Source organism: Mytilus edulis, chromosome 2, assembly GCF_963676685.1.
Source record: "Mytilus edulis chromosome 2, xbMytEdul2.2, whole genome shotgun sequence".
Classification (NCBI taxonomy): domain Eukaryota; kingdom Metazoa; phylum Mollusca; class Bivalvia; order Mytilida; family Mytilidae; genus Mytilus; species Mytilus edulis.
The window spans coordinates 101,340,092-101,368,060 of record NC_092345.1 but is presented as its reverse complement, the minus strand read 5'-3'; the positions used below and the strand labels follow the sequence as shown (position 1 = coordinate 101,368,060).

Below are 27,969 nucleotides of genomic sequence, written 5' to 3'. Positions count from 1 at the left end.
CAAACAAATACCCTACGTCACAGGTAAAAACAAATACTAGTACCCTACGTTAAAAGGTAAAAAAAAGTCTAAATACCCTACGTAACAGTAAAACACAGTTTGTTTGAAATTTAAAGTTTTCCATCGTCCAGTATTCTGCTTCATTTGTAAAAAACAAAATTAAATGGTTCATGTAAAGAATAAAGCTATTGGATTGATATACTTCTATTGTATCGTTATCCGTATTTTCAAAATATGGGAACAGAATTCCAAAATCCCAAAATGTCGAGCATGATGTCTCTTTGAACTGAGGTTTAATGCAATTGCAGATATTCTGGCTAAATAATAGGCACAACTGTGAAACCCTGAAAATACTGGACATACAATTCACGAAACACCATAAATAGAATATGAAGGAAACAGATATTTAGAAAAAATGGTTCAAGATTTCAGGGTTCTAAAAAGCTTACATATAAGTTGGTGATTAAACATTGACTCCCCGTTATTATATAATTATGTACCTTCTGATTTCTTATAATAAAAATCAAGATCAAGGCGCCAAAAATTAAATATTCAGATACCAAAATGTGTCAGTTTCGCAAAAGGAAAGATACAAGAATGCACATGAGCTAAAAGTACAACGATCATTTTCAAAACAATTTATACAATATGGACCAAAAAGATATTATGGAAAAGAGAAAGACGCAATGAACGAATTAGTTTATGGCGAACGTTCTGATGTAACTGGATCAGTGGGATTAAGGGGGATTGTCCTTTCACAAAAATCTATATGAATGCATACAATGTTAATCAATAACGACAAACAACATTAATTTGATGCCTCCGTGATGAAAAACAATATTTTATGAATATATGGCATGTGGAATATACATGCGGACTTTATGAAGTATTTGTTATGTATATATTTCTTGATCTTAGCAGGTTATTTGATTTCATAAAAGTCAATTATGCATATTGGAAATAGAAAGCTCTGTAGAAATGGCATATATTTTGATCAATTTATCGTTAAATCAGAATTATTCATAAATACATTACATTAAAATCATCAAAATAAGAAATAAAATGTATAACAATAAATAAATAATGCGAAAGTTTGCTATACTGTTCATACATTTATTTTAGATTAAATTAAATGATGTGAATTTTATCTCTGCGATTTTTGTGAGTATTTGCCAAACAATATTTTATGAAAAGCGTGTCGAAACTCGGGACTAAAAATTGTGTAAATTATAGGATTCAGCAAACTATTAAAATAGCCCAACCAAAGCACTATCGAATGTAAAGTAGGCGGAAATTCATATTGTCCTAAAGGTCCAATTAAAGCTATCAGAAAAAATGGCAACCAGCAAACAATGTATGCACCTGTGATTATTCCAAGAGTCCGAGCTGCTTTCCTCTCACGTTTCATTTCTAATTTTTCCTTTGCGCGTTTAGCCTTAGCAGCAATAGAATCACCCTTTGGTGTTGGAACTTCTTCTACCAAAGCATTTGAATGAACTTTTGAGTTGTCGTTCTTGTCTGAACTTCCGTTAACCATTCCATTGCACGAAGTTTCGTTTATCAACGTTATGTCTGTTGAACACGTATGACCATTAATAGGTGATGGCGGTGCTTTTAAAAGACTACTTTTTGCAAGATCGTCAACATTCTTGTTAGCCGCGTATTGTTTTTTATGAAAGTTTTTCCGCCGAATTCGAGATCTTGCTACTTGAAAAATTTTAACATAAATAATTAACATTACAACTGTCGGCAAGTAAAAGGCACCAATTGTTGAAAACACGGTGTAACTGTCTATTTGGCTAATGATACATTTTCCCGTGAATTCAGGCGCAGGTGCATCGTCCTTCCAACCAAACAAAGGCGGAATAGAAATAAACATTCCAACTGTCCATGCCATGGCGATCATCAGCAGAATTCGCCTTGCAGTTCGATTTCTGATATAGTCAATGTTTGTAACAGCCCAATATCGGTCTACAGATATTGCAACAAGATGTAAAATAGAAGATGTACAACACAAGACATCAAAGGATATCCACATATCACAGACTTCACCTCCTAAAAACCACACTTCACTAACCTCGTACACTACACTTAACGGCATCACTAAGGTGGCTACCATCAGGTCCGCTACAGCCAAAGATAATATCAAATAGTTCGCAACATTATGCAAGTTTTTCTCCAGAATAATAGCGGCTATCACAAAGACATTTCCGATTATGGTGGCTAATATCATTAGTCCTAATACAACGGAAGTTCCGACTAAATGTGCCAAGCTTTTGATTTGTGGACCACCAATTTTATGTGGTGTTTCCGTGATATTTTCTTGGAAAGTTGTATTGTAAAATGTTGTTAATTCCATGCCTGACTAAAAACTGTAGAATATGATAAATTGTCTGTCACTTTTTGATATAATATTTCCCTATTTTAATTTTTCATTCTCCATTTGAAATGCCAAGCTGTATGATATTCCTATTGTAAAGCATTAAGTCTCTTCATATTTGCATAGAATATTTGTCTGTAATACTATTCATAATTCTGAAGTTTATTTACGACATATTTCTGTAATATCTACAGAATCTTCTTGTTATATCAACTGACGACTCCTCCACTTAATAAAACCAAGCATGATCATTTTCATTTTAAATAATCATTTGTAAATAACGTTGATGTCTAGTAATAATATTTACATTTGTATCTCCAAAGGTCATTGGACGATTGCGTTAACCAATCAATTGACAAGTTACATATCTATTCGAAGATCACTGGTTGTTATATTTCATTCAATCTACTCAGTAATCCTTTGACAGATCAATAATACCCGAGTGATTCTGTTCATATGCTAAGAAATATAACAATGCAGTGTTTATTTGGCAATTATTGACGACTTTTGTCGTTTATTGTTGATCGTTATATCCACTAATAGCTAGCTGTGTTCATTCCAATGTTAAACATAATCCGGAAATGAATATTGTTGCACCACCATGACTTCGTGTTTTACATAAAACGAATACTTTCAATGTAATTCAACATTTCCGCCTTTCAAGCACACTGATATTTTATTCATACTTACATCTTGTTTGAATGTTATTTCAGTCAGATTTACAGTGCTTATAATTATTAACCGAGACCTTTTCCATTTTGTTCTTATTGATTCTAACTGTCGTTCTATGTACAGCTTGTTTTAACTGAAAATAAAATAAACACATTGTTCATTTTAGTCATAAACCCAACAAGTGTAAATTGGAGATTTCGCAGCTTTATGAATAAATTGATAATAACAAATTGGAGTAAACTTCTACAGGAGTGTAATTCAACACATAAATTTCTCCGCCATAATAGCTTGTTTAATTAATATACAGCTAAACCCACTTAATTCTATTACCTAAATGCCACTTTTTATTGGCAGTTCGGTTATTATAAAAGCGCTGATACATTACTGAACAAAAGTGACATGTCCATAATATAAACTTATCATTAACCATTATGTAAACGTTGCTTACATTGTATTTTATGAAAATTGAGACATGTTGAGGATAAATACAGTTATACGAATAACAATAATTGCTTCCGACAAAATGTTGCGTAACACTGTTGTAGAAGCTTAAATTATAGATAACCTTTCTGTAAAATAAATTTCTGTGAAGTGATAAGAATATGATCGATTTCCAGCATCCTTCCCCACAGGTATATGTTTGGTATCATTCGATGTAAGATCTTTCCTAAAAGTTGATGGGCAAAACGTTATCTATCGCCAGTGTAAAAGTAATAGCATTAAAACGTAATATAACATTTCTCAGTAATGGAAAAATGAGTGTGAAAATTTTAGTTGCTATTATCATTAGAATATTATCTGTGATACAGCATGCTCTCACTTTGTAATTATTTATATATTATAAGTTTTGTATTTAAGAGAAAGTTCAGACGTAATTAATACTCATTTAAAAAAAATGAAATAATTGTTTAGAAAAAGTCCTGATCACAATAATTAATATCTGAATATCTTCATTAAAAGTTCGCGGTTAATATTGCACTCGACGACTGAGCAAGTGGGTTGGAATATTGCAGTGTATCACCCTAAGCTATTGTTTTATAGTATACAAACATAAAGCATTTGTATAAGGTATATATATAAATATTTTCAAAGAAAAGACTTTGATTTTACTTTTGTGAACTTTCCATTTGTAACAACACACAAGTATTTACTGCATGTGTAAGTGAAAGGTGTATACATGTATCAGTACCCGCATAAAATATTGTCCGATGGACAAAACTACATATAAAATATTGTCGGTAGTTCTTATGTTGTCCTGTTACACCATGGTCCAAGTTTGTGGAGGGTTGGGATCCCGCTAGCATGTTTACCCCAACACATTATGTATGTATGTGCCTGTCCCAAGTCAGGAGCCTGTGTTACATTGACATTCTGTCCATGATAATTTTACACTGTGAAATAATGTCTAATAAAATATTTCTTAATCTAATTATATCTTCCTTGTAAAATTGTTTCTGGAACTTTTTCAATACATTTTATGAGAATCATGTGCATCGCCATGATCTTATTGATGACTGCATAAATTTATAATGCAGGTTTGTTTGTTATATTCAATCAAATAAAACAATTGAATAATATTATCAATTAAAAAAAATAGTTGTGTGTGACCCCCATTTCATGAGATAAATTACAAGGCAATCCATTTTAACATGAAATATTGTCTCAATATACACAATGTTTTACCTTGAAAAGATTCGCTTTCACAAGACACATATTCACCAATGAAATAATGTCTAAATAGGGACAACATTTTAAATGGAAACTTGTCCTTCTCTGGTTATTTTTCATATATGGAGACACAATTTGGTGTCTTTGGGACATGGTTATATTATCTTGGCTTGGAACAATCATTTATAGGACAACATCTTGCCTTACATAATAAATAAATATATATGCTTAGAAATACGCCTTCGGGTGCGGGAATTTCTCGCTGCATTGAAGACCTGTTGCTGACCTTTCGCTGTTGTCTGTTTTATGGTCGGCTTGTTGTTTCTTTGACACATTCCCCATTTCCATTCTCAATTTTGTGCTTTAATTTAAGGCCTGTATAACCTTTCGTTTTTGTTCATAGTGGGGTTGCTACAAACCATCTTCGCGTAACCCTTGGCTAGCGAAGATGGCTACAAACAATAAAAAACTCAAACAACATTTCCTGAAGGTAAATGTGTAATAATCTCGTGGAAAGTTTAACAGATCTTATTATCCTTCGGTTGAAGGTTATGAAATATATGTGTCACGACACACTCCTCTGTTATGACTTGTCACCAGATTTAAATTATCATGAGAAACAATATGGATAACGCTAGCAGAGAATTATCTGCTTGACCTTTCGGAGCACTTGAATTCAACCTTGTGGGGTTAATATTAGACACAGACGTTACGCACGGTATTGCGTCGCAAGACGTAACATGTATAATTGACAAATGTGACGCCATATACCTACTTTGACATTTTGTTATCAAGAGCGGAGAACCTACTCAATCGACTTTTATCAAATAAATACAATAAGCTGACGAAATGTTTCAAAATTTATCATGTATACATGTAAGGCAATTAAGTAAGGATCGCTTTTATTTTCTGATCTGTAATGAGATGAAAACAAATGCAAATTTTTCCAATTTTATTTTGGATAGGATACATAGCAACCTTTAAAAAAAATCTTGCTGCCGGAGGGACACATGAAAACAAAAATATAGCTGAACATTTTTTGACAAATTGATCATAACCACTTATGGTATTTATTTCATAAAAATCGGTCATATAATAATTCAGCAATGTTTCTTTTTATAAGGATTTTAGTTGAAATGGTTTTTTTATAGATTGAACTCACTTTTGTCCAATATTTGTATGTGTCTGTGCGAGTTTTCAGACTATTTCTCTATCTTTTTTGGAACTGATGGTTTTATTTTACAAATACGTATTTATTTAATTCTTTAAAAATTATAAGACCCTTGTACCTCGGATTCAAATCGGTTTCTTATCTATAAAGGTGTTTTAGATTTGCGTGAAAACTTTTGTCCATAAGAAATTATCCCTCGGCCTATCACCCCTTTCCCTTATGTCTATGAAAGGGTTTATTCTTTATGTTTGTGTGTTTTTCTAATCTGAGTGTTATTATGATTCTGCAGACCATTTTGGAATGAACATTTCCCGGCATCATTTTAACTGCCTAAACAGTTTGTAAATAGTGTGTATTTGTAAAAAAGACGCCACTGTGCAAAGACGTCAAAATGACGCCCTTGGACATAATGGCTAGACATGTAGGGAATGCTTTCCGAAAAAAAAAATGTAAGGTCATCATTAGCCATTTGTATGAAGTTATAGTTTTTATCTTATAAATATTTTAGTTTTGTATTATAAATGCACATTTAGTATTTGTACAACATGTTTCACCTAAGGAATGGACAAAAATTACGTTTGGACATAGTGGCTAGACATTCAATTTTAAAAATTCTGCTTCAAGAAAAAGTTTTTTTTTACATTTGAAACTTTGGAAATGTTTATCTTTTTCAGAACTTTCTATTGAGTATAGTTTTAATATGATTATATTACTTTATAGGGATAATAATTGTCTTGTTGACTTTTATATCTTTTAGCCAGCCATGATCTAATAGAGGAGAAAAGGTTTTACGTCTTTCGCCAAGAAACAGTGTTGTGTTTCATCAAATGCCAAAATGATTAAAACACAACGGCTTTTCTTACCCAGGTATATTGCATCAACCATTAACACATTGGGCATTTTGGAGGTTTTTTTTACCACTGCCTTGATTTGCTTGCAGCTGTTTATCGTAATGAAGTCGAAATGCTCATACATTTTCAAACTTTCATTATTTTTCATAGTGGGGTTGCTACGAACAAGAAAAACTGAAAGAAATTTTCTTGAAGGGAAATGTGTTATAATCTCTTGGAAAGTTTAACAGATCTTATCATTTGGTTGAAGGTCATGGAATTTGGTTGAAGGTTATGGAATATATGTGTCACGACACACTCCTTCTAAAATACAAAAGTTGTTAAATATCATCAAATTATAGAATTGAATAACATCTGATAAATACTGTCATCTTTACAATATTCCGAAAAATAAAAATATTTTATAGAACGATGTGTGTATGTTCAGATAACAAAATTTATTTTATCAGATATAAAAATCGAAGTAAAAATTAACATATAACAATATTTACACGCACGTGTATATGACTTTTTAAAACGCTTTATTTATTGAAAAAAAATCCAGATTATTAATGAGACAGCAAATATAGAGCCCGAAGGGCGAGGATGTAAGCAATTATAGAGTATTTAGATATAAGAAGATGTGGTACGAGTGCCAATGAGCCAACTCTCCATCGAAGTCAAAATATGTAAAAGTGAACAACGTTTTATCAGGCGCCAACCTTCACCCTAACCTGAAATAATAGTGTTACATCTCATCATAGAAAGACAAACTATACAATATCAGTTGAGGTTCCTTCTTCTACAACGAGAACAACCAAAACTGTAAAGTTGGCCTTAAAAGTTCCTGACATGATAAAACGGTAAAACAATTCAAAACGGTATTTTCATGCAGTGATAAAAAATATGAAAGGGTACGAAAACTGTCTGTTTAATTAAATGAATTTTGTAATTATTTAAAAACTAAGGTTTCAAATACTCGGGCAAATTGGCCTTGGATTGATTAACTATTTTTTATGTCCTTTTTGATAGGGTATTTTGGTTCTTATACATCCTTAGCTTTCTAATATTTGGCATTGAACGTTCCTGATTTTAAAGAAAAATCCAGAAAACCGCTTCAGACGTATGAAATTTATAACGCGTTGTTTTTTAAAAAAAAAAAGGTTAACCAACCAAAACCTTGAGCGAACTGAACAAAGAGATAAAAATAGAAATATGCCCAATATTTTGAAAAGAATTATCTTATGAGGTTTAGTAAAACTTTATGTTTTTATTAAGACAGTATGTCAACTGACGAATTGTTCTGTTGTTTCATCATACTATAACAGATGTATTATATATATAGTACCACCATTTGTAGGTGAGACAATTAACGATTTGTTCTAATTTATACCATGTTGTTAGCTACTATTGAACATAAGATAAATTTCATCATTTCCAGACAACGATCAAACAATGAAATAATCATCAGATATTGACAAACCAATTAGACTTCATCAAATCATTTACACGTTACTTTAATTTAATATATTTTCATGTCTGTATAATGATCTCCCTTGCTGAAAATACATACCCGTGTATTTAATCATCACAGAGGGGGAAAATAAAAATAAAATAAACAAATTATAATGAAAAAACTAATTACAAACTTAATACACGTAACAAGGATGCAGTCTGTCATTCCCCTCGTTAAATTTTAGAAATAAATTCTAAACCTAAAATTTTCCGGAATTATGTAAGCAGTGTGTCAGTTTGTTACCAGACCGATACCTTTTGTTTAGTCTTTTAATATTTTTTTATTAACATAGATTTACGCGTTGATTTATTTTTATCATCACACAGAAGAAACGACAATGTTTATAAAAAAGCAATGAAATATGAGAAAGGAATTAAGTTCTTAACGACGAGAGCAGTTAGTCGAATATGTTATTAAGCAGTTGACTATCTTGACAGTTACAGAAAAACAGCCAGAGTTATTCCGCTTTACAGCAAGACTGTCAACAAATGTGGTCAAGTATTGGAAAAATGTATAAATGATTAAGAAACTAAGGTATCAACTCCCTCAAGGAAAGTTGTGCTTAGAAGTATTTGGATATTGTTTTATGTCCTTTTCTTTAAAATCATTGGCTTTCAAATATTCGGCTTTGAGGGCTCAAGATATTTAAAAGGTAATCCAGAAAAACGCCTCAGACACATGCAATGTATTAAGTGCTGTTTGCATTTTTCAAACCTTTTGTATCTGTCATATGACCGCAGGCCCCCATAGAAATATGTCACTTTTTGCTTTCTTTCGACTGGCAATAAAACCCTTGCCAAAGTTGGGCGTTCGTTAAACTGTTCGGGATGTACAAGTACGCAGTCACGTGCGGTCGTTAATGACTTAATGCAAGGTTAAATGTCTGCCCCTGTCCGATATACCCTCATTTTTATGTCTTGCTATTATAGTAAAATATATTTAAAATTTTACAACTTTACAGATTTCAGATATCTGCTATAGTAATTATACTATTTATGTATTTGTTTCCTAAGATTAGGGAAAACTACACAAGGTCATTTTTTTCTCTGACCGTATATGACGTCTTTCAACTAAATCCATAGGATGTTGGATGTGCACTGATTGATAATTTAGTCTTAGACTCATGATTTTTTTTTATTAGTTGTCAGTGGCTTTGAATTGTCTGTCAGTAACTGCGAGTACTCTCAGTGTCTTTTAGTTGTTGTTGTCGACGTTCACTTGTATTTGTAATATTTGTCTTTTTATCCATCTGATGATTTAAGCCTTTTTCAATTGATTTTTTTAGTTTTTTTTTGTTTGTTGTACTGTTACACCACTGTCCCAGGTTAGAGGAGGGTTGGGACCCCACTAACAGGTTTAACCCTGCCACATTATTTATGTATGTGCCTGTCCCAAGTCAGGAGCCTGTAATTCAGTGGTTGTCGTTTGTTTTAATGTTACATATTTGTTTTTCGTTCATTTTTTGTAATTTGGCCGTTAGATTTCTCGTTTGATTTTTTCACATTGTCATTTCGGACCTATAGTTGTTAATTTCTGTGTCATGTTGGTATCATGTGGAGAGTTGTCTCATTGGCAATCATACCACATCTTCTTTTTTAATATTAGATAGATCTAGATAATTTATAATTTTAATAATCAACTTTTTTCTTTATCATTAATAATAATAATGAAAATTTATAGAGCGCCCTATATAAAAAATAAAAATTACTCTAAGGCGCTGTACATTCAGCATGGTAATTAAAACAAATCAAAGACAAAAACATAAAACATACACTGTGTTAGATTCAAGTACTAACATACAATAAAAAACAAAAATGCCTACCATAATATAAAAGGTCGATACCCAAAAAAGATGAATACTATTAAATGGATAAAATAATTGTGTGAAGTTTCCTTCACAATTGTTTATTAATCTGCATGTTAATTAACCCACATGAGACATACCGTTCACAGCATTACATTAAGTGACATTAATTGTGGAGCCATATCTAAATGTTTTCATTTTTTATCAAACTTTTTTCAAAAATAACTCGCTGAAAACCAAGCTAGAAAACTGAGAAAGCATTGTTAGCCCTTTGAATTGGTTACCATCAAACAAAAAAGACATGCATATGTTTGACAATATAATACTTCCATGGTTTAACTAATACAATTTAACTTGTTCTTATTCCAGCTTTCAGAGTTTATGCACGCGACTTCATTCATACAACAATGGAAGTATTATATTGTCAATATAATACTTCCATGATACAACCGAACGACTAAGCCAAAGTTTTATACGCGATATTGTCAATATAATACTTCCATGATACAACCGAACGACTAACCCAAAGTTTTATACGCGATATTGTCAATATAATACTTCCATGATACAACCGAACGACTAACACAAAGTTTTATACGCGATATTGTCAATATAATACTTCCATGATACAACCGAACGACTAACCCAAAGTTTATATACTTCCATGATATATTCATCCGAACGACTTACCCAAAGTTTTATACCATGATACAACCGAACGACTTACCCAAAGTTTTATACACGTAAAAATAGTTTGACTCACTATTGCATTTTACTTCATATTCTCAACAACGAAAACAGACAATTTTCATCAGCTCGAAAATAACAGCTCGCACTAGCGGGCTCGCTTGATATTCTTGCTGATAAGTCAGTATCAAAAACAAAAATGCCATTATTCTATATATAGTTACCATTTCAGAGAAAAACAAAAATATATTATTTTGTTAAATTTTCGTCCGCCTGTCACCACTTCCTTATTGTTTATGGATACGTGACTACTCTGATACAATACAACCATTATGTGTTTTCCTGACATTGTGCAGGTTTAATACCATTTCCCTTTTCCCACTTGTTACATAAAACTTTCCTCTTTCACTTTCGATGTCATTACAGGAAAGAACAACCCATAAATATCAATAGAATAAGGCCAACAATTGTACATCTTATAATTTTGATACAATACGTTTTTTTTTAACCTATCGCGGACTATTCGATCGCTTATATTTGCCTCTAAATGGAGTTTTAACTCGTTTTGTACGTTTTTGCATCGGAGGACCTTGCTTCCCAGTTTGTAATGATATTTTTGGATAAACCCCAATTAAAAAAAAAAGATCAAACATGGTGTGTTAAGATATCTTTTAGCGTTTTAAAACGTGCTCATCTGTTTAGAAAAAAACCCATAATTGTTAGATTATCAAAGATCACAAAATGAGCTTTGATACTTAAAATTTAAAGTAAACACCGAAAGACTTGAAGATAGCCTTGCTGTGAAATAAATATAAGGCAAATTGACAAAAGGTCGAAATAGCAAGTAAAACGATGAAATTAAAAGTGTTAAGGCATGGATAGCGATGGTTCAGTATAAATGGGGTTAACAATTAGTACGTCTGATCTGTTGTTATTCCATCTTGAGTAACCATATCAATATAGATCAATATAATATTGATAGCCAAAAGCTTTTTACGTACCTAATGATTCACAGTGTAAATATTAATTATTGTTTTTTAATTGATGGAATTAATATTTAATGAGAAGCTATTAACAGTAATATTGAAGGATTGTATGTGTTGCAGACAAAAACTTAAGTAAATTCAATATCATAAAAACTTGAATGGATGTTTGAAAACAAAGCTTTTTTGTATAATTGATTATTGTAAATCAAAAATATGAAATATAATATTACTATGGTAGTAATACAATAGTTTACCCCTGAATATTTTTCTACTTTTTAAAAAAATTTGATATTATACTGATAAACAACTGTGCTTTTTAGCCTGCTGTTCGGTGTGAGCTAAGGCTCCGTGCTGAAGACCGTACTTTGACCTATAGTGGTTTACTTTTACAAATTGTGACTTGGATGGAGAGTTGATTCATTGGCACTCATACCACATCTTCTTACATCTATTTTGATAAGGTTCACGGTATTTCATGACTAATTTCCATGAATGAGTTTCTGAATACCTCCATACCAAGCGATATATTTCCTGAACTTGAAGTTAAAAGTTATATTGATGATTGTGACTATAATAAATATTGCAGTCGCTTATTTCTACCTAGTTCTTGAATAAAGTTCTAAGTGTTTTCTAAAAAAGGTATTTTAAGATTATTTTTAGAACTCACAAATATTTTCAATTGTATCTTTGACAATATGACGAGTACTGCTGGCATGTCGCTGATAGAAAAGCTACTGCTTACTCTTCCGGAGAATGTTTATATCAGCCCCAGTTTTTTGGTGAAGTTCTTTTTGCGTAGCATTTTCTGTGTAATGTTTGTAGATTGTTGTTTGCTTTTTTATGCTCGTTTTTTTTTTTGCCTCAGTATACATAAATGGAAATACAACTTGAGGAATAAGGAAATAAAAAACATCATGTATATTAGTATAATGATTACTGTACAATAACTGACAATGATTAAGTCGTCAAGATACATGTCGTCCAAATAAATCATACCCTAATAGGAAATAAATACGAGTCAGTAATTTATTAAAGGGTCAAACATTTCCAATTCCAAGAAAATGAACGAGTAATTGTTCTCTTTATTATGTTTTAATTCGTGTTTCTTGGTATAATCCTTGTATTCTACATGATACAAATACAATGGGGTTGATTTAATGTGCACTTTTAACCTTGTATTGATGTCTGTTTCAATTATCATGTTTTGTTTCCAATACTTTCAATGTATTATTTAAACATAGTTTTTACTATATGGATAGAATAAATATTTAAATATCAAGATACATGTTGATGTTACACGGATTTTATCTATTTCAATGACAGTATCCAAAAGACACTATTTAAATAAAAAGTACAATTAATATCATTCAAAACCTTTAATAGAACTATTTGGCTCAGTCGTTCATCAAACCAGGTCCGTTTAATTACAATGAATAAAAATGCAAGATTTCAACAAAGTAACAAACAATCAAACTAAAAAGTTATTAAGATGTTGAAGGCCTTTACATCTGACTGTCAGTCAGCAGGGGCCTCGTCAGGGGGTTCTGCAGCTTATTTTCTATGTGATCGCAGTGGATACACAGTTTTGTGATACGCTCACGTAGTTGGTTATGTCTCTGAGTATCCTTTAATACACAGGTGTATGCAGACGTACGTGCTGCAGGTTTGGGCCACTCTTTTGACATGTCAAATATATCAATTGGGTACTATTTCACGAATATATACTATAACATTGGTGTATGTATGTCAATAATTTATATACAACTCGTGTCAATGATTTATATATATTCATCTTCAGTTAAGCTGTCTGTAAAAACTATGTACTGATCTTTAAATCTGATTCTTAAGAATGATTCATGTCGTTAACATCTAATTAAGATGTCAATTGTATGTCTGATAGCTAGGAAATGTATAAATAAGTCATCGTTTTCAAATGAAATTGATGTATTGGTAGGTATCTTTGAATACATCAATGTAAATTCGGTTGGTTTTTAAAGGCCTAGTCAGACGTCTGTACCAACTTTACTCACCGTAAAACTAGTACATTAAACACAACAAAACGAGCGTAATTTTGATACGGATACTGCTAAGCATTCTGTGACTGATTAAAAAAAAATTGCAGACCCAGCGATCGTTGTTTCGATAGAGATGTTTGGACAATGTGTATCTAACTGTATAAATGGCGGGATACATTGTAACTAAGTATAAAAGAATATTACAAATTTTGCATTTGTAATGGAAAACCGTAAAATCATTTATTTTTGCCAGAAAATGTTACAAAAACATTTAAATTGTAACATTCACAGATGAAGTCATCATACTCCATGGCTGTTTATTCAATTTGTAAAGACAGGAGATTGACATGGTTGGTTGAAGGAAATATACAAAAAAGCAACAAAATATGTCATGTACATAATTATGCCCGCGTCACACTGTCCCGATTTTTATATACGATGGACACCCGAATGCGAAAATTGTAAGTTCGTACGAAGTTGGTCCCGATCTCGTTAAAATACCAAAAAGTGACCGAAGCAAGTACGATGAATAACGAAGTTTATACGATGGTGCCGAAATTATATACGATAGCAAAAGATGGACATACGAAGGTTAACCGAAGACGGGTATTTAGCTTCATATCTCAGCCGAAGCGTACACGATGGATCACGAAAGCTACACGATGGATTACGAAGGCTACACGATGGATTACGATGATGGCGCGATGGCCATACGATGTCTAAAAGACGTCGTGTACAGCTTACGATGCATTTAAGTTATATGCCGAAGGCATCACGCGTTTTGTGATACGAACAGAATTTCGACAACATATATAGTTTCTGTACAAGTCTGCCATACATGGCGGGAAATCGATCTTTTTGTCTAATTCTATTAAAACTTAGTTTATTATCTCCTCGCCAACTACATGTAAGTTGCGTGTAGATAAAATTGTTATGGACACTCTAGAACCAAAATGCTCAAAACTTGGTATGGTGTTACTCGTTAAGAATATCTTAAGCGCTATTGACTTAAAAGTTCAACGGTCAAGGTCACAGTGGCAATTGTAATACAAGTCAATATCACCCTTGTGGACACTCTAAAACCAATATGCTTCAAAACAATTTAACCACATTTGGTATATTGTTCCTCCTTGTAATGATCTGACATTTTTTACGTTCAAGGCCAAAGGTCAAGGTCATGTATATGGACTTGTTTTTTCTCCTTGAAATGGCATAATACACAGGAAATTGGTTGCTCATTTTTTTACCTGCTGGTTCTAAAGACAATATTAAAGGTATTTCCAGTTACTGAATGTTTGGTTTGATTTCTAAAAAAAATATTTTATGTATCAAATATGCATATTCAATTTACCATTTTCTGCATGGGTTATATACAAATATAGTGTCCATATTTGTCCCCAATATGTTACATACGAGGGGATGCCACGCTCGGCATTGCCTTGTTTGAACTGTAAAATGTGTGCACTAGTCTGAATAATCACCCCTAATTATGCCCATGTTTACTGATCTATCTTAAAGGTAAGGTAATGGGTTCGTTGATCCCTTTTATTCAAAAGGAGCTCTTTCCAGGAGAATATCATAATAATATAGACAAAAGAAAGGATGTGGAGAAAGCAACAAATGCGGCAAAATATGACATATAGAAAAACAAAATGGTTATGGAGTAAACATTCGTGTGACAACAACACAGACGATACATAAAAGATTAGAACATTGAAGAAAAGTTGGTTTCCCTATATACGTGTACCTGCAGTATTGGTGTACGAGGCGCGTTTATGATTTTCATTATGTTACTTGATATGGAAAATTGACAAAAAATAATATTTTACTTGTAAAAGTAAATCCTGAGCCTGTAATAGCTGCTCTTCTTGTTCCATTTGAATTAATAGAAAAAACGCTGTCGCCTTTCTTGTTCTCATAGAATCATATGATATGAGCTCCATGTTTTGTGAACGTCTTTCTTAACTGTCGCATTAGACTGACCAGTGAATATCGCGCATAGTACTTTAAATGTATTTTAGCGCGAAAATTAACTTACATTTAGCTGGATTTATTGCCGTCGTAGTTCCATCTTGTCGCCTTCGTACTTTTATTCGATGGCAACACGACGGGATTACGAGGTCTTCATGAAGTCGTGTTGCCATCGTAAGACCTTCGGGTAGCTTCGTGATTCATTCGTGTAGACATCGTAATGTCAAAACTGTCCGATGGAAACGATGGAAACACGAATGCAATACGATGTTCAAAGATGCATTCCCGGTAACATTACGATGGTGAGGATGGTGATACGAACTCAATACGAACCCTCAACATCGGACGCACCTTCGGGGATTTTTTAACATGTTAAAAAATTTAGAACCCTTCCCGAAGTTTTCCCCGAAGGCTAGAAAAAGTGGCCGATGGTTCAACGATGGTTAAAGATGACACTACGAATAGCCCGATCTTGATACGATCAGTCCCGATTTTGAAAATTTCCATTATCGTGTTGCCATCGGCGTAAAAATCGGGACAGTGTGACGCGGGCATTACAAAATCAGTTTTTTATTCAATGCATTTGCATTGCAACTGCCATGAAAATTCGTTATATCGGCGGATAATGCATTGAATAAAAAACTGATTTTGTAATTATGTACATGACATATTTTGTTGCTTTTTTGTATATTTCCTTCAACCAACCATGGGTATTAAGGATTTTTTTTTTCTAATATAGGATTTCGCTATATTTTTTCATAAATGAACTTTATCATATACTTAAAAGAAAAATGAAATAAAAAAATGGGGTCACCGTTCATTTTAGCTAAAATCTGCCTCTGGAAGAAGCATACATTTTTGTTAATGTCCTTTTTTTCTGTTGAACTAATAGGAGAAAAAGAGGAAATATCGATATAAAAAAATAACCTAATATAAGAAATCACTTAAATTTTACAATTATTTAGTTTATGTACAGCTTATTTGAAAATAATAATAAAAAATATAGGTCACCGATGAGTTAAAAAAGATATTTCAAATTTAAGGCCAAAAAATGGCATGTATGCACCAAAGGGAGATAATTTGGAGCTTTTTCAATTTTTAAATTCATTTGGGGCCAAACCAAATCAATTTTTTGGGTTATTTTTTGTACCATATCATAAAGTTACAACTAATAGTGTAATAAATAAAATTTGTAATGAAAAAATAAAGGTTTAATTTTTTGCTAAAATTTTTGTACCCATGAGCCACCTTAAAAAAATAATACGCAAGTTTCTCTTAAAGTTAGTATGTAAATATTTCAAACAAATGAATATAACAGAACCTTTATTTGTAAGAAAAAAATAACACCCCTATTACAATCGGCAATGTGAATGACAAATTTACCTTAAAAAAATAATACGTAATTGTTAACATCTTTTCAATGATTGAAAACAAAATGTCAGCCATGTAGTTGAGAGGAAAAATAAAGAACTGAAGAAGGCCAATGGCCGAAACGTCTTGATAAATTGGTTTATTTATACAATTATAAAAAGTATGTTCCCTATTGGAATTTTGAAAACAAAGAAAAAAATAAATAAAAAATAGCTGAATTATTCACGTGTAAAAAAAGCCCACATTTTATGTTACATGATACGTGTTACATTTCAACGAAAAGGTCCTCGTCAATCTTCTTCTCAGTAGTTACTGCTGTTGCATTTTATGCTGTTTATTTTTGTAAATCAGTTCAATGAAATCTTTTTTAAGGAAGTTCGCTCCTCTTGTTTTCGAATTTTTGCCAGATATTCGGAATCCTCGGGTTTTATCCATGTAATGCAATTCAAAATTTTTGCCCGGTAACCCATACTTTTCCTTTCATGATTTTATAACATGTAATTTCAAAAGTCATATTTGAAAATATTATAAAACCCTAGTAATGTTTTCGTTATTTTTGGAAGAAAAAGGTGCCAGTGTTAAATGTGAGAAAAATCTAGAGAGAATTATTTCCCGCCAAATTTTAAATCATTTATATATCAAAAACAAGCACACTGACCCTTCAATTTTTTCCTGCTTATCTAGATCAGTTTATCAAAATCATTTAAAAAGGTTGTTATACAATAAGCTTTAGACGAAGATTTTTTGGCGTTCTAAATTTTAAGCCTGGTACCTTTAATTCAAAGATATTCTTGAAACAAATGTTCAAGATTTATGTAATGGCCGCATTCAAATATAAATTTTGTTTATGTTTTGTATGAAAAATCATAACGCTTGACATTTCAAATGCCAAGGTTTCATTTTAATATTTCTTTTTTGTTTCATTATTATTTTTTTCCATTAATAAAACTAACCTTGAGAAGACTTTTAATTGTTAACACGTTTGAACAAAAACTACTTTTGCGTCTGCGACATATAATTAAACATCACAAAACTGTGAAAAACAATTTTCTTCTGGGGTTCAATTTTGGCTAAGGCGCTGTGATGGTTTTTTCGTGCTTTATGTATTTGATACTGAAAATGTACATATTTCAACGCCTTTATCCACTATAAAACTAAGCTACGAAGCATTATTTCTCATGATGAAAATTGAATGTTTAAACAATGAACGTATGAACTTAGTAAGATTTTCGTTTGTTGAATTCAATTTCATAAGATGGGGTCTAGATTCAAATAACACGATATATCATCGAGTCCATGCATTGCCAAATATTTATTTTAGACTTTTTTGAAAATTCTTATATACGTATATATTTAGTTTGTTATAAATCAAATATGAAAATGTGAGTCAAGTTGGTGAAAATAAATTTGACAGCTAAAACCCTCTATTTGTATAATCCGATAAAACACAGATATAAATATAAATGCACAGAAAAGCACACCCTCTCGTTGAACATCGCTTTTTAAATTTTTGTATGTCTCTATGATTTTTTGGTCGTAGATTAAAAGAAAGAAGGAAATAACGTTTTTGTTCTCATAGGTTTGTGTATGAATGATTTTGTGTTGGTCTTAACAGTCAACGATATTGTTCTTCCCCCTGGCTCCATTGTTTCACAGTTTCAAACCGCGTTGTTGATAGTCTGTTCTTTTTACAACTGAACATGCTCAGTACATACGTAAGGCATATCAGGCCAGTAAATGGTTGACTGACTAAATGTCGCATGAATACGGATTCAAATGATCTTGAATAATTGACTGGCAATCCAATGAAACATTTGCGATATGTCTAGATTATTTTTGAAAAAATACAACCAAATTGACTGCTTTTAGTAATGTTTGAAACAAAAAGAATCATATTTTATGTTTTTGTTCGAATCGTATCGAATGCTCACGCGATTTATGTCTGACATCCAAACCGATGGGATTCCAAATAGTATGAATTATATATAATATTACCCATACCTTCTTGTGTGTTAAATGCTTGCTACAAATGTGAAGAACATTTCACTATGGCGTTCAAAGTAATTTAGTATCTGCAAACGTAATTATTTTAAATAATAAATAAACTAATCGGCAAAACCCAAATCGAGAAAAAAGGAGATAGTCAAATAAAAGGGAATTGAAATATTCAACAAAACATTTTATCAGTCTTCTGGGAACTGATATAAATATATATATATAAATCTTTATCATAACATACTGATGGTAATAGAAATAGTAAAACGTGAGTAATGAAAGAGAAAGTGGGCTAATAGTGTCCTGGAAATCAATATTTAAGTACACTTGTAACTCGGAGGAAAACTGTTATTAGTTGAACGATTGGCGAATAAACTTCATATTTTGACTTGATAAGGGAACCAATTATAGTGAACAGAATAGTTCACATGACTGACAGACAGTTTAAGCTGCATATACTATAAACAACACAAAATGGTTACATTTTTTTGTTGTTGTTTAAGCGACAGCCTGACATTCTGAACTTAATACAATTAATACGTTAAACATTATGAAATTAAAAATAATTGGATTTAAACCAATTTAAAAAAAAAATGAAAGATTTTCGACGTTGTTTATAAACGACAACTTTACCCCACCTAAAATTTAATTTAAGTTAGTCTTACAACTAAGTAGGGTCTTGGATTTTGAACATTTTTAAAAGTCATTCTTAATGTGACGTTTGGTTGCGAGGTTGGCAGCACCCTCCTCCGGACCAACCGCCCTGCCACCTGGTCACAAGCCGGATTTATCTATATTGGAGTCACCTCTGGATGAGAACATGAATTGAATGCAGTTTAGATAAACGTCAGTATTATTAGAGATTGTCACCATTCTGAATACAGCATTCTAATTTAAGTGTCAGGAGAGAACAAACGTTCTAATGTCGCATTTTCAGTTCATTTACCAATCACCATTGCAATCATTTTTTGTTTAGAAAGGTTCCAGAATTAAGGATATAATCCTTTTTTTAATGGTAAATCGTTCAATTAAAAGACCTCACAAAAATCCAGCACGAATATACACTGAGTATTCAGTGAATAAGAGTTGTCATCCTTTCCCTGATTTAAACTGATCGGAACAAACATGTGGTACATCGATTGATTGATTTAAAGTTGTTGGTTGCTAAAAAAAAATACGTTAAGTGGCAAATGGGTGGACCTTCAACTCAAATACTTCAACATATGTATTTTGATTACAATTCGAATGTATATCATTTCTATGTTGACTATTATGTAAGGTTGCCAGTTCTTATTTGCCTTAATTTCCCAAACAAACAAAAATTATGGTAACATCTGAAAAATAATGCATAGAGGCAACTGTTAAATGACTTTCTATTATAGCGTAATATGATTTCTAATCTCGTTGACGGTCACACAGTGCCCTTGAGTTGTTGACATCGTAGTCTGTTGTTCCCTGGTGGATAGTTATCATTTCGGCAAACATACCACATCTGCTCATTTTAATATTCCAATAAATAGTTATGGCACCCTCAACGGAGTTGGGGTGACGTATTGTTATTCTACGTTTCTTTTTTTTCTTATTTTTATTATTCTTCCACACATTTTGTCCATCGTGTTTCTAAGAATTGAGTGATCCAATAATGTTGGAACTATAACATAATGAGGACCCCCATGTGAAGTTGTGCATCTGACTCTGGAATTTTTTTAAATGGCCGCCGTTTCCATGGAAACTGCAAAAAAGTGAAAAATTTTCAAAATTCTAAATCTTTCATTATAAGACCTAGCTGGATGAAACTTTATGGAAATGTTCCTTGGTATGCCTAGATGTCAAGACAATATTTAAAAATTCCAAAATGGCCGCCATTGTCATGGAAACAGGGCAAATGTTTAACATTGAGCCTATGGACAAATACATATAAAGCTGCATTTTCTTTAAGAATATTGCATAGAGATCAATGAAACTGTATTGATATATAACATGACATATGGCAATGAGATGCCTGCTTTTAGAATTTTGGAATTATCTACTGTAACCATGGAAACAGTAGAAATATCAAAAATTTCAAAAAATTCAAAATGCTGCAAACTAGATGAAACTTTACAGAAATGATAACTGGCAAGGGCTGAATTGCATTTTGGAGTTAGAAATTTCAAAATGGCCGCCGTAACCATGGAAATGACTAAAATGTCAAAAATTTCAAAATGCTCCAAACTTAATAAAACTTTACAAAAATCATAATTTCCATGTGTAGATACGTTCTTTGACTTTGGAAATTTCAAAATTACTGCCTTTATCCTGGCAATGGGGGGACGAGGGTGCCATCCGTTATTGCTAGCAATTACAAATCTAGTTTGATTCTGGGATTGTTGTTTCTCAAATTTTGGTTTGGGTTTTATGTTTTATGGATGTGTGTATGTCTTTTCTGTTCCTATTGTTTCTTTTTGAAATTTAAACGGAAGGTCTAAAACAATATTTACCCAGATTCAATTTAAACAAAACATTATAAATTTGCCCTTTCATCCACTGGATGCATTGAGTTACTGAATATGTTATGTCCGTTCAACAACTCATACAGTTTGGAAGTTAGTCATAATTTGTATATTTAAAGAATTTGTCAAATTGTTTCCCCCCCTCAAATTCTCTGACGGTTTTAGCAACCTTTTAAATTTGTGTTCGTAACATGTATTCATATATTGACTAGTGCATTTTGTCATGATTTTGAAATATAATAAACAAAGTAATTGTAAGTGGAATAAAAAAAATAAGTACAAATGCATATTCTATACATTCAAAATTAAAAGAATATTTTTAGTTTTTGTCTCTGAACGAATAAATACAGGGAATTGTAGCAAGTCGAAATTTGATGCATAATACTTGTGAAAATGATCTGATAATGAGTCATTGCAAGAAGTGGCACCTACGACCTTTGCATGGTTTTCGCAAGTTTTTATTATCCATTTTAATAGTATTATATAAATAATAGCGGCTATACTGCTTCAGCAAAAACATGGTTAAAGCTAGATACTAAGAATTTTGATTTCAATTATCTTGCTGAGAAAAAATGTTGAAATATATAATGGACAAAGAGAGTAACTATATAAAAAACTATCAATGCAAATTCCTGGCAATAAAAGTCAAGGTTGTTAAAAGACAATAATGTTCTGTTATGAAGTTAAATTGAGGGTACTTACATGTTTCTACACTTTTAGTACTTATTATATTCATTCTTAGCATGCGAATCGGGTTGTATGTTCTTAACATGAAAAACATATACATAAAATATATATAATTAGCAAAAAAACAGGTGATCACCCTTGTACAAAATTATAACTTATATTTTTTTGTAACTCCAATCTTGTTATATAGCAGTTTAGAACAACAACAAAAATTTCCGCCTTCAACATGACGAAAGAGGTTATTGACTTAGATAATTTAACGCTTTAACATGTATTATCTTCAATGCGCATTCAATTTGAACTCCAATCAGAAAACATATAGGAAGTCAATTGTATCATCGGAATTCAAATACGATTATATAATCAGTAAAATTAAAAAATACCACACTTCTGTGATGCTTGAAAGTTTATTGTTCTTCAATGGTTTTCATTTATAAGATTACTATCATGATATTTATATCGAGTTGCAATACCAGAGCCAAACAATACACTAGGTTTTAACATTCGTCCTTTAACATCATTGTTAAATATATATTGCCATTGTGATTTAGAATTGTATTAATGTACAATTTCTAAACCGATGCAGAACGGTAATGAAGAAATAAAATGCTTTTGTAAATTAGTTGAAAGTTATTAATTTTGCAATTTATGTTTTCCAATGTTGCATCAATCACGAATCAATATGGTTTTTGTTCTACATGTATCAAAACATCAAATGTAAAGCATTTGCAATGTTTATCTTGGGAATTTTCAAATTTGATAAAATCCGTTCATGAATAAACAACAAGTCAATCAAGTTATTGTTCAGAAATTTTATAAGACCCTAGATTCACTTCAAAAACTTAAAAATAAAAAAGATTCATTTGATCTCATTGAATAAATGCAATGTGATTCCATTACAGTTGAAAAATTATCAGCATATTTCACAAAAGGAGGTTGATTTACAACACCATCAACAGCCAAACAAAGCATTTAATTCAGAAACCTTTGAAATAAATTATTTTTTATTGAAAATTCAAAAGGAATATTCGAAATTTGGCGAAGTTCAAAGCATTTTTATTATGTCCTCTACGGAGTAGTTATAAAAGAAGTCTGGAACGCAGAAGATAATACTCATGTTCAGACGATTATCACATCAAATAGGAAGTGTACCAGTTTCAAGGTGATACCATCGCAATGTCAAGTAATACTACCTTGACAAACACATAATGATACACGGCGGACGAACGAACGTGAGGACTTATACATATCGTATACAATGTTGTGAATGAAATAATCACAAACTTTCAACTAATTATTTTGCTTGTACTCGTTATCTTGAATCACGTTTTTCCTAAATTGGTTTTCATTTGTAAGTGCACTGGACGGGATCAAAAATTAAACCAAATAAAAGCCACGAGTTTAATTCCGCCACATCTTCAAGTTTCTGTACCATGGCCAGTATTTGTTTCGCCTTATACCTTATTATTTTTATTTTGAAAATTTGGTGCTGATTACAAATATTTGAGAGTTTCTAATAAATCTATTCACAATGTTTTTAGACTCGGAACGATTAAGAGCTTGGCATATTGTAAAGACACCGACTCGCTGATCGTTGAATTACAACAAAACAGTTTCGGTTTTATACTTATATAATAGTTCTTGAAAAACTGGTCATTATCGTGATATATGGACTGCCCACAGGACAGTGGTATTGACTAAGATAGTGATAATGACTGAGCCGAAGGCGAGGTCATTATCGCTGTCGCAGTCAATACCACTGTCCTACGGGCAGTCCATGTATCACGATAATGACCAGTTTTTCAAGAACTATTATGTTTATTTCATTGAGAAACCATGTTTTGGAAAATTCTCATAAATTCAAAACGCCTAAAGCGAACTCGAGTAGTTGTACGATTTCTATAGTAAAGAGTGAAGACCAGTCGCAGTAATACTGCCATTCATTTTAGTGCGATTTTTCAGTATATAAATTCTTAATTAAGTTCTCTTTAATTTTACAATTAACGAAAAAATATAATTAACAATTCAACAACTTAAATGTTATATTAAAAGCAGTAACATGTTTTATAAAAGGTACATCTTTTTAATCAGAGAAACCACGCCCCATCGGTCATTAACAGAGAAACCACGCCCCAACAGTCAATATCAAACGGAAACCACGCCCCAACGGTCATTATCAGACGTAAACCACGCCCCACCGGTCCATATCATGTAAAAGTTCATTAACAACCGGTTTTCTGGTCCGTTTTGTTCTGTTAATGACCGATGGAATTTATTACTGAAGATTAATGAATGTCATGTGACCCCTTTTTATCCAATAAGAAAATCTTATTCTCAACCGATATGAAATAAATGTATTTTGTGCATTTTTAGTAAATCACGGCACAGAAATCCATTTGGGAATTGGACAAGATTATGTTATACAATCTTTTTGGGAGTGCAGGCGCCGTTTTAAGACTGTAAGGAGACATCAGTAGATAAGTACTTTGAACTAGCTTTCAGTAAATGTTGGACATATTTAGACGGTATTATAAGACCTTTGTTGATCTTTGGTTATATATGTATCTTGTCTAGACTGGATCACACATTAGCGCTTCACATATGCTTAAAGCAATTGTCCACATTCCCTCTAGATATCGCTTCTGCTTTAATAGGTGTCTTTGAGGGTTATAATCTATATATCGCTTCTGCTTCAATCGATGTCTTTTAGGGTTATCCTCTAGATATCTTTTCGGCTTTAATCGGTGTCTTTGAGGGTTGTCCTCTAGATATCGATTCGGTTTTAATCGGTGTCTTTGAGGGTTGTCCTCTAGATATCGATTCGGTTTTAATTGGTGTCTTTGAGGGTTGTTCATGAAGACACTTCCACGTATGCACTGCAAAACTTTGTATATTCACATTAGTCCATGTGCATGTGCAGTTTTTACTAATGAATATCGAAACTTCAAAGATGCCGTGATCGGGAATTTTCTGTCAAGTCTACTTAGACACATGTATTAATGTATTTATAATCGGGATAATCACCTTTATTGGTTCCTGTTTTAATAACATTTTCAACGATATCTCATTATTGATAATTTCATAAATTTATAACAATTTAATTGTTTCTGTTGGCGATGCAACACTGATTCGTATTAAAGATAAATGCTGTAAAGTTTCATAATTGGTTTTTACACAAATGACAAAATCAGTTATTGGACTGCTTCCTTTAGTACCTTAGAATATATATCGCTTTAAAATTCACAGTTCGTTGACCATGAGCATACCCAATATTCTCAAAAATTACATGCACTTTATTCATAAATTCCCATTACCAAAGAAATGTGGGTATACGTCAATGAACCCGTACCCCAATGGCATAAAAAGGAGGGATTTAGAGGTTATCATATGGTTTTCTACAATGGAGAAATATGTATATTATAGGTATTGTATTATAAACGATACTGAAGAATCAAATTATTAATGTTTGTTGTTCATTTCAATTTTAAAATCTCTCAATTTTATCACGTTGTCTGTTTATCGAAACTCTTTTGAAATTCAATGTTATAATTTATTAAAATGCCTTGATATGATTCTGTTTCTACAGCCCAGTGTGAAAAGCATCAACACATGGGGTAATGAGTTTTCTTATACTTCATAATATATGCTTTAACATCTCTGACTACTAACACAAAGGTTCCTGGTTCGATTCCCGTTCTGGGATGAAAATTTCAGGAACTGAATTTTAGGCTCTCCCTTGACACCATTTGCGAGTATGGTCTTGAGGAAACGATGATAGTCCGTCGGAAGGGGACGATAAATGACTGACCCGTGTTAAGAGAGAGCCATATCTCTTGCACGTTAAAGACACCCTTGTAGATTTCGAAAAAGAACAGGCTAATGTCGCTACAAGGCAGCACTCGCACCCGCAAAGTGGAAAGGGATTAATATAAGTTGCAAAACTTGTTTCCCAATCCACTATAAATAATATGTTTAAACTAATCTTAAACAATATTTCTTTTACTCCGTTGGAAAAAATATAATTTGAAAGAATCAATATTTTGTTTTCAGTGACATCAATGTCCTTATTGACAAGGTTGCACTTTATTGTAAATTGTACCGAACAAAGACAAATCGATGAACTATTTGGTTGGAATATTCATGATATGTAATATTATTGTAGAATGGATTATAGCTTTGCATGACAAAATTTGGGTTATGAATACAATTAAAGAGTGATTTCTCAATGAGAAACCTATGACTGAGATAAAAAAAACCAAAAAAAAAACCCACACACAACAAAAAACGAATATGGTTGAAATCGAACAATTTTAGTTTGAATGTTGATTTAAACTTAAGTATCATTCTAGAAATGTCAACTGTTTTATACCAACCATTGTCATACGAATTGCATTCATTTTGACATTGCTTATTTATACATACACTATTTTATCCAAATATACTCACCATAGATACCGGGATTGGAATTTTGTATTAACGCCAAACGCGCATTTCTTCTACAAAAGACTCACCAGTGACGCTCGAATAAAAAAAAGTAAAATCGGCCATATAAAGTAAAAAGAAGAAGAGCATTGAGGACCCAATTTTACAAATAAAAAAATGCCAATTACGGCTATGGTGATCCATAATTCCTGAGGTAGAAATGCCATATTGTTTCAAGAATTCACAGTTTTGTTAACTGTTAATTTACGTAAAAAAATGACCATATCAGTGATAATTCATGTCAATACAGAAGTGCTGACTACAGTCTGGTGATACCCTCAGGGAATGAAAACCCTACCAGCAGTGGCATCATATTTGCCAGGATTGGAATTCTGTCTTTACGCCAGACACACGCTTCGTCTACAAAAAAAACCCCTCATCAGTGACGCTCGAATTAAAATAGTTAAAGCGGCTAAATATAGTGCGAAGTAGTTATTTGATGTATCGAAATTTTTTTAAGCGAAATGCAAATGATAAAACTGATAGACCTATGTCTTACCTAGTAATACAACAGACAATACATTACAGTGTCCCATTACCTTCCAGAACACAACAGATAACAAATATGAGGTCAGTACAACAGACAATACATTACAGTGTCCAATTACCTTCCAGAACACAACAGATAACAAATATGAGGTCAGTACAACAGACAATAAATTACAGTGTCCAATTACCTTCCAGAACACAACAGATAACAAATATGAGGTCAGTACAACAGACAATAAATTACAGTGTCCAATTACCTTCCAGAACACAACAGATAACAAATATGAGGTCAGTACAACAGACAATAAATTACAGTGTCCAATTACCTTCCAGAACACAACAGATAACAAATATGAGGTCAGTACAACAGACAATAAATTACAGTGTCCAATTACCTTCCAGAACACAACAGATAACAAATATGAGGTCAGTACAACAGACAATACATTACAGTGTCCAATTACCTTCCAGAACACAACAGATAGCAAATATGAGGTCAGTACAACAGACAATACATTACAGTGTCCAATTACCTCCCAGAACACAACAGATAACAAATATGAGGTCAGTCCAACAGACAATACATTACAGTGTCCAATTACCTTCCAGAACACAACAGATAACAAATATGAGGTCAGTCCAACAGACAATAAATTCGAATGCTTTTACCTGTCCAATACGACATCAGACAATATATCTAAGAGGTTCTAATAACCTGCCTAATACGACATCAGACAACAAATGTGACTGCTC

At 32.2% G+C, this 27,969-nt stretch overlaps 2 protein-coding genes across 3 annotated transcripts in view; one reads left to right on the top strand and one right to left on the bottom strand.

The window, feature by feature from the left end:
- Nucleotides 1–904: 904 nt before the first annotated feature.
- LOC139513726 (5-hydroxytryptamine receptor-like) overlaps nt 905–27,969 on the bottom strand; it is a 127,602-nt gene continuing 100,537 nt past the window's right edge. For both annotated transcript variants that reach the window (XM_071302472.1, XM_071302471.1), the window contains one exon: nt 905–3,185. In XM_071302472.1, coding sequence (XP_071158573.1) covers nt 1,145–2,359 — 1,215 coding nt within the window. In that variant the 5' untranslated portion in view covers nt 2,360–3,185 and the 3' untranslated portion in view covers nt 905–1,144. The remainder of the gene's footprint in view (nt 3,186–27,969) is intronic.
- LOC139511129 (uncharacterized) lies at nt 5,169–27,927 on the top strand. Its single transcript, XM_071297702.1, has 2 exons — nt 5,169–5,210; nt 27,256–27,927. Exons 1-2 carry the CDS (start codon nt 5,169–5,171, stop codon nt 27,925–27,927), a joined length of 714 nt encoding a protein of 237 aa, XP_071153803.1.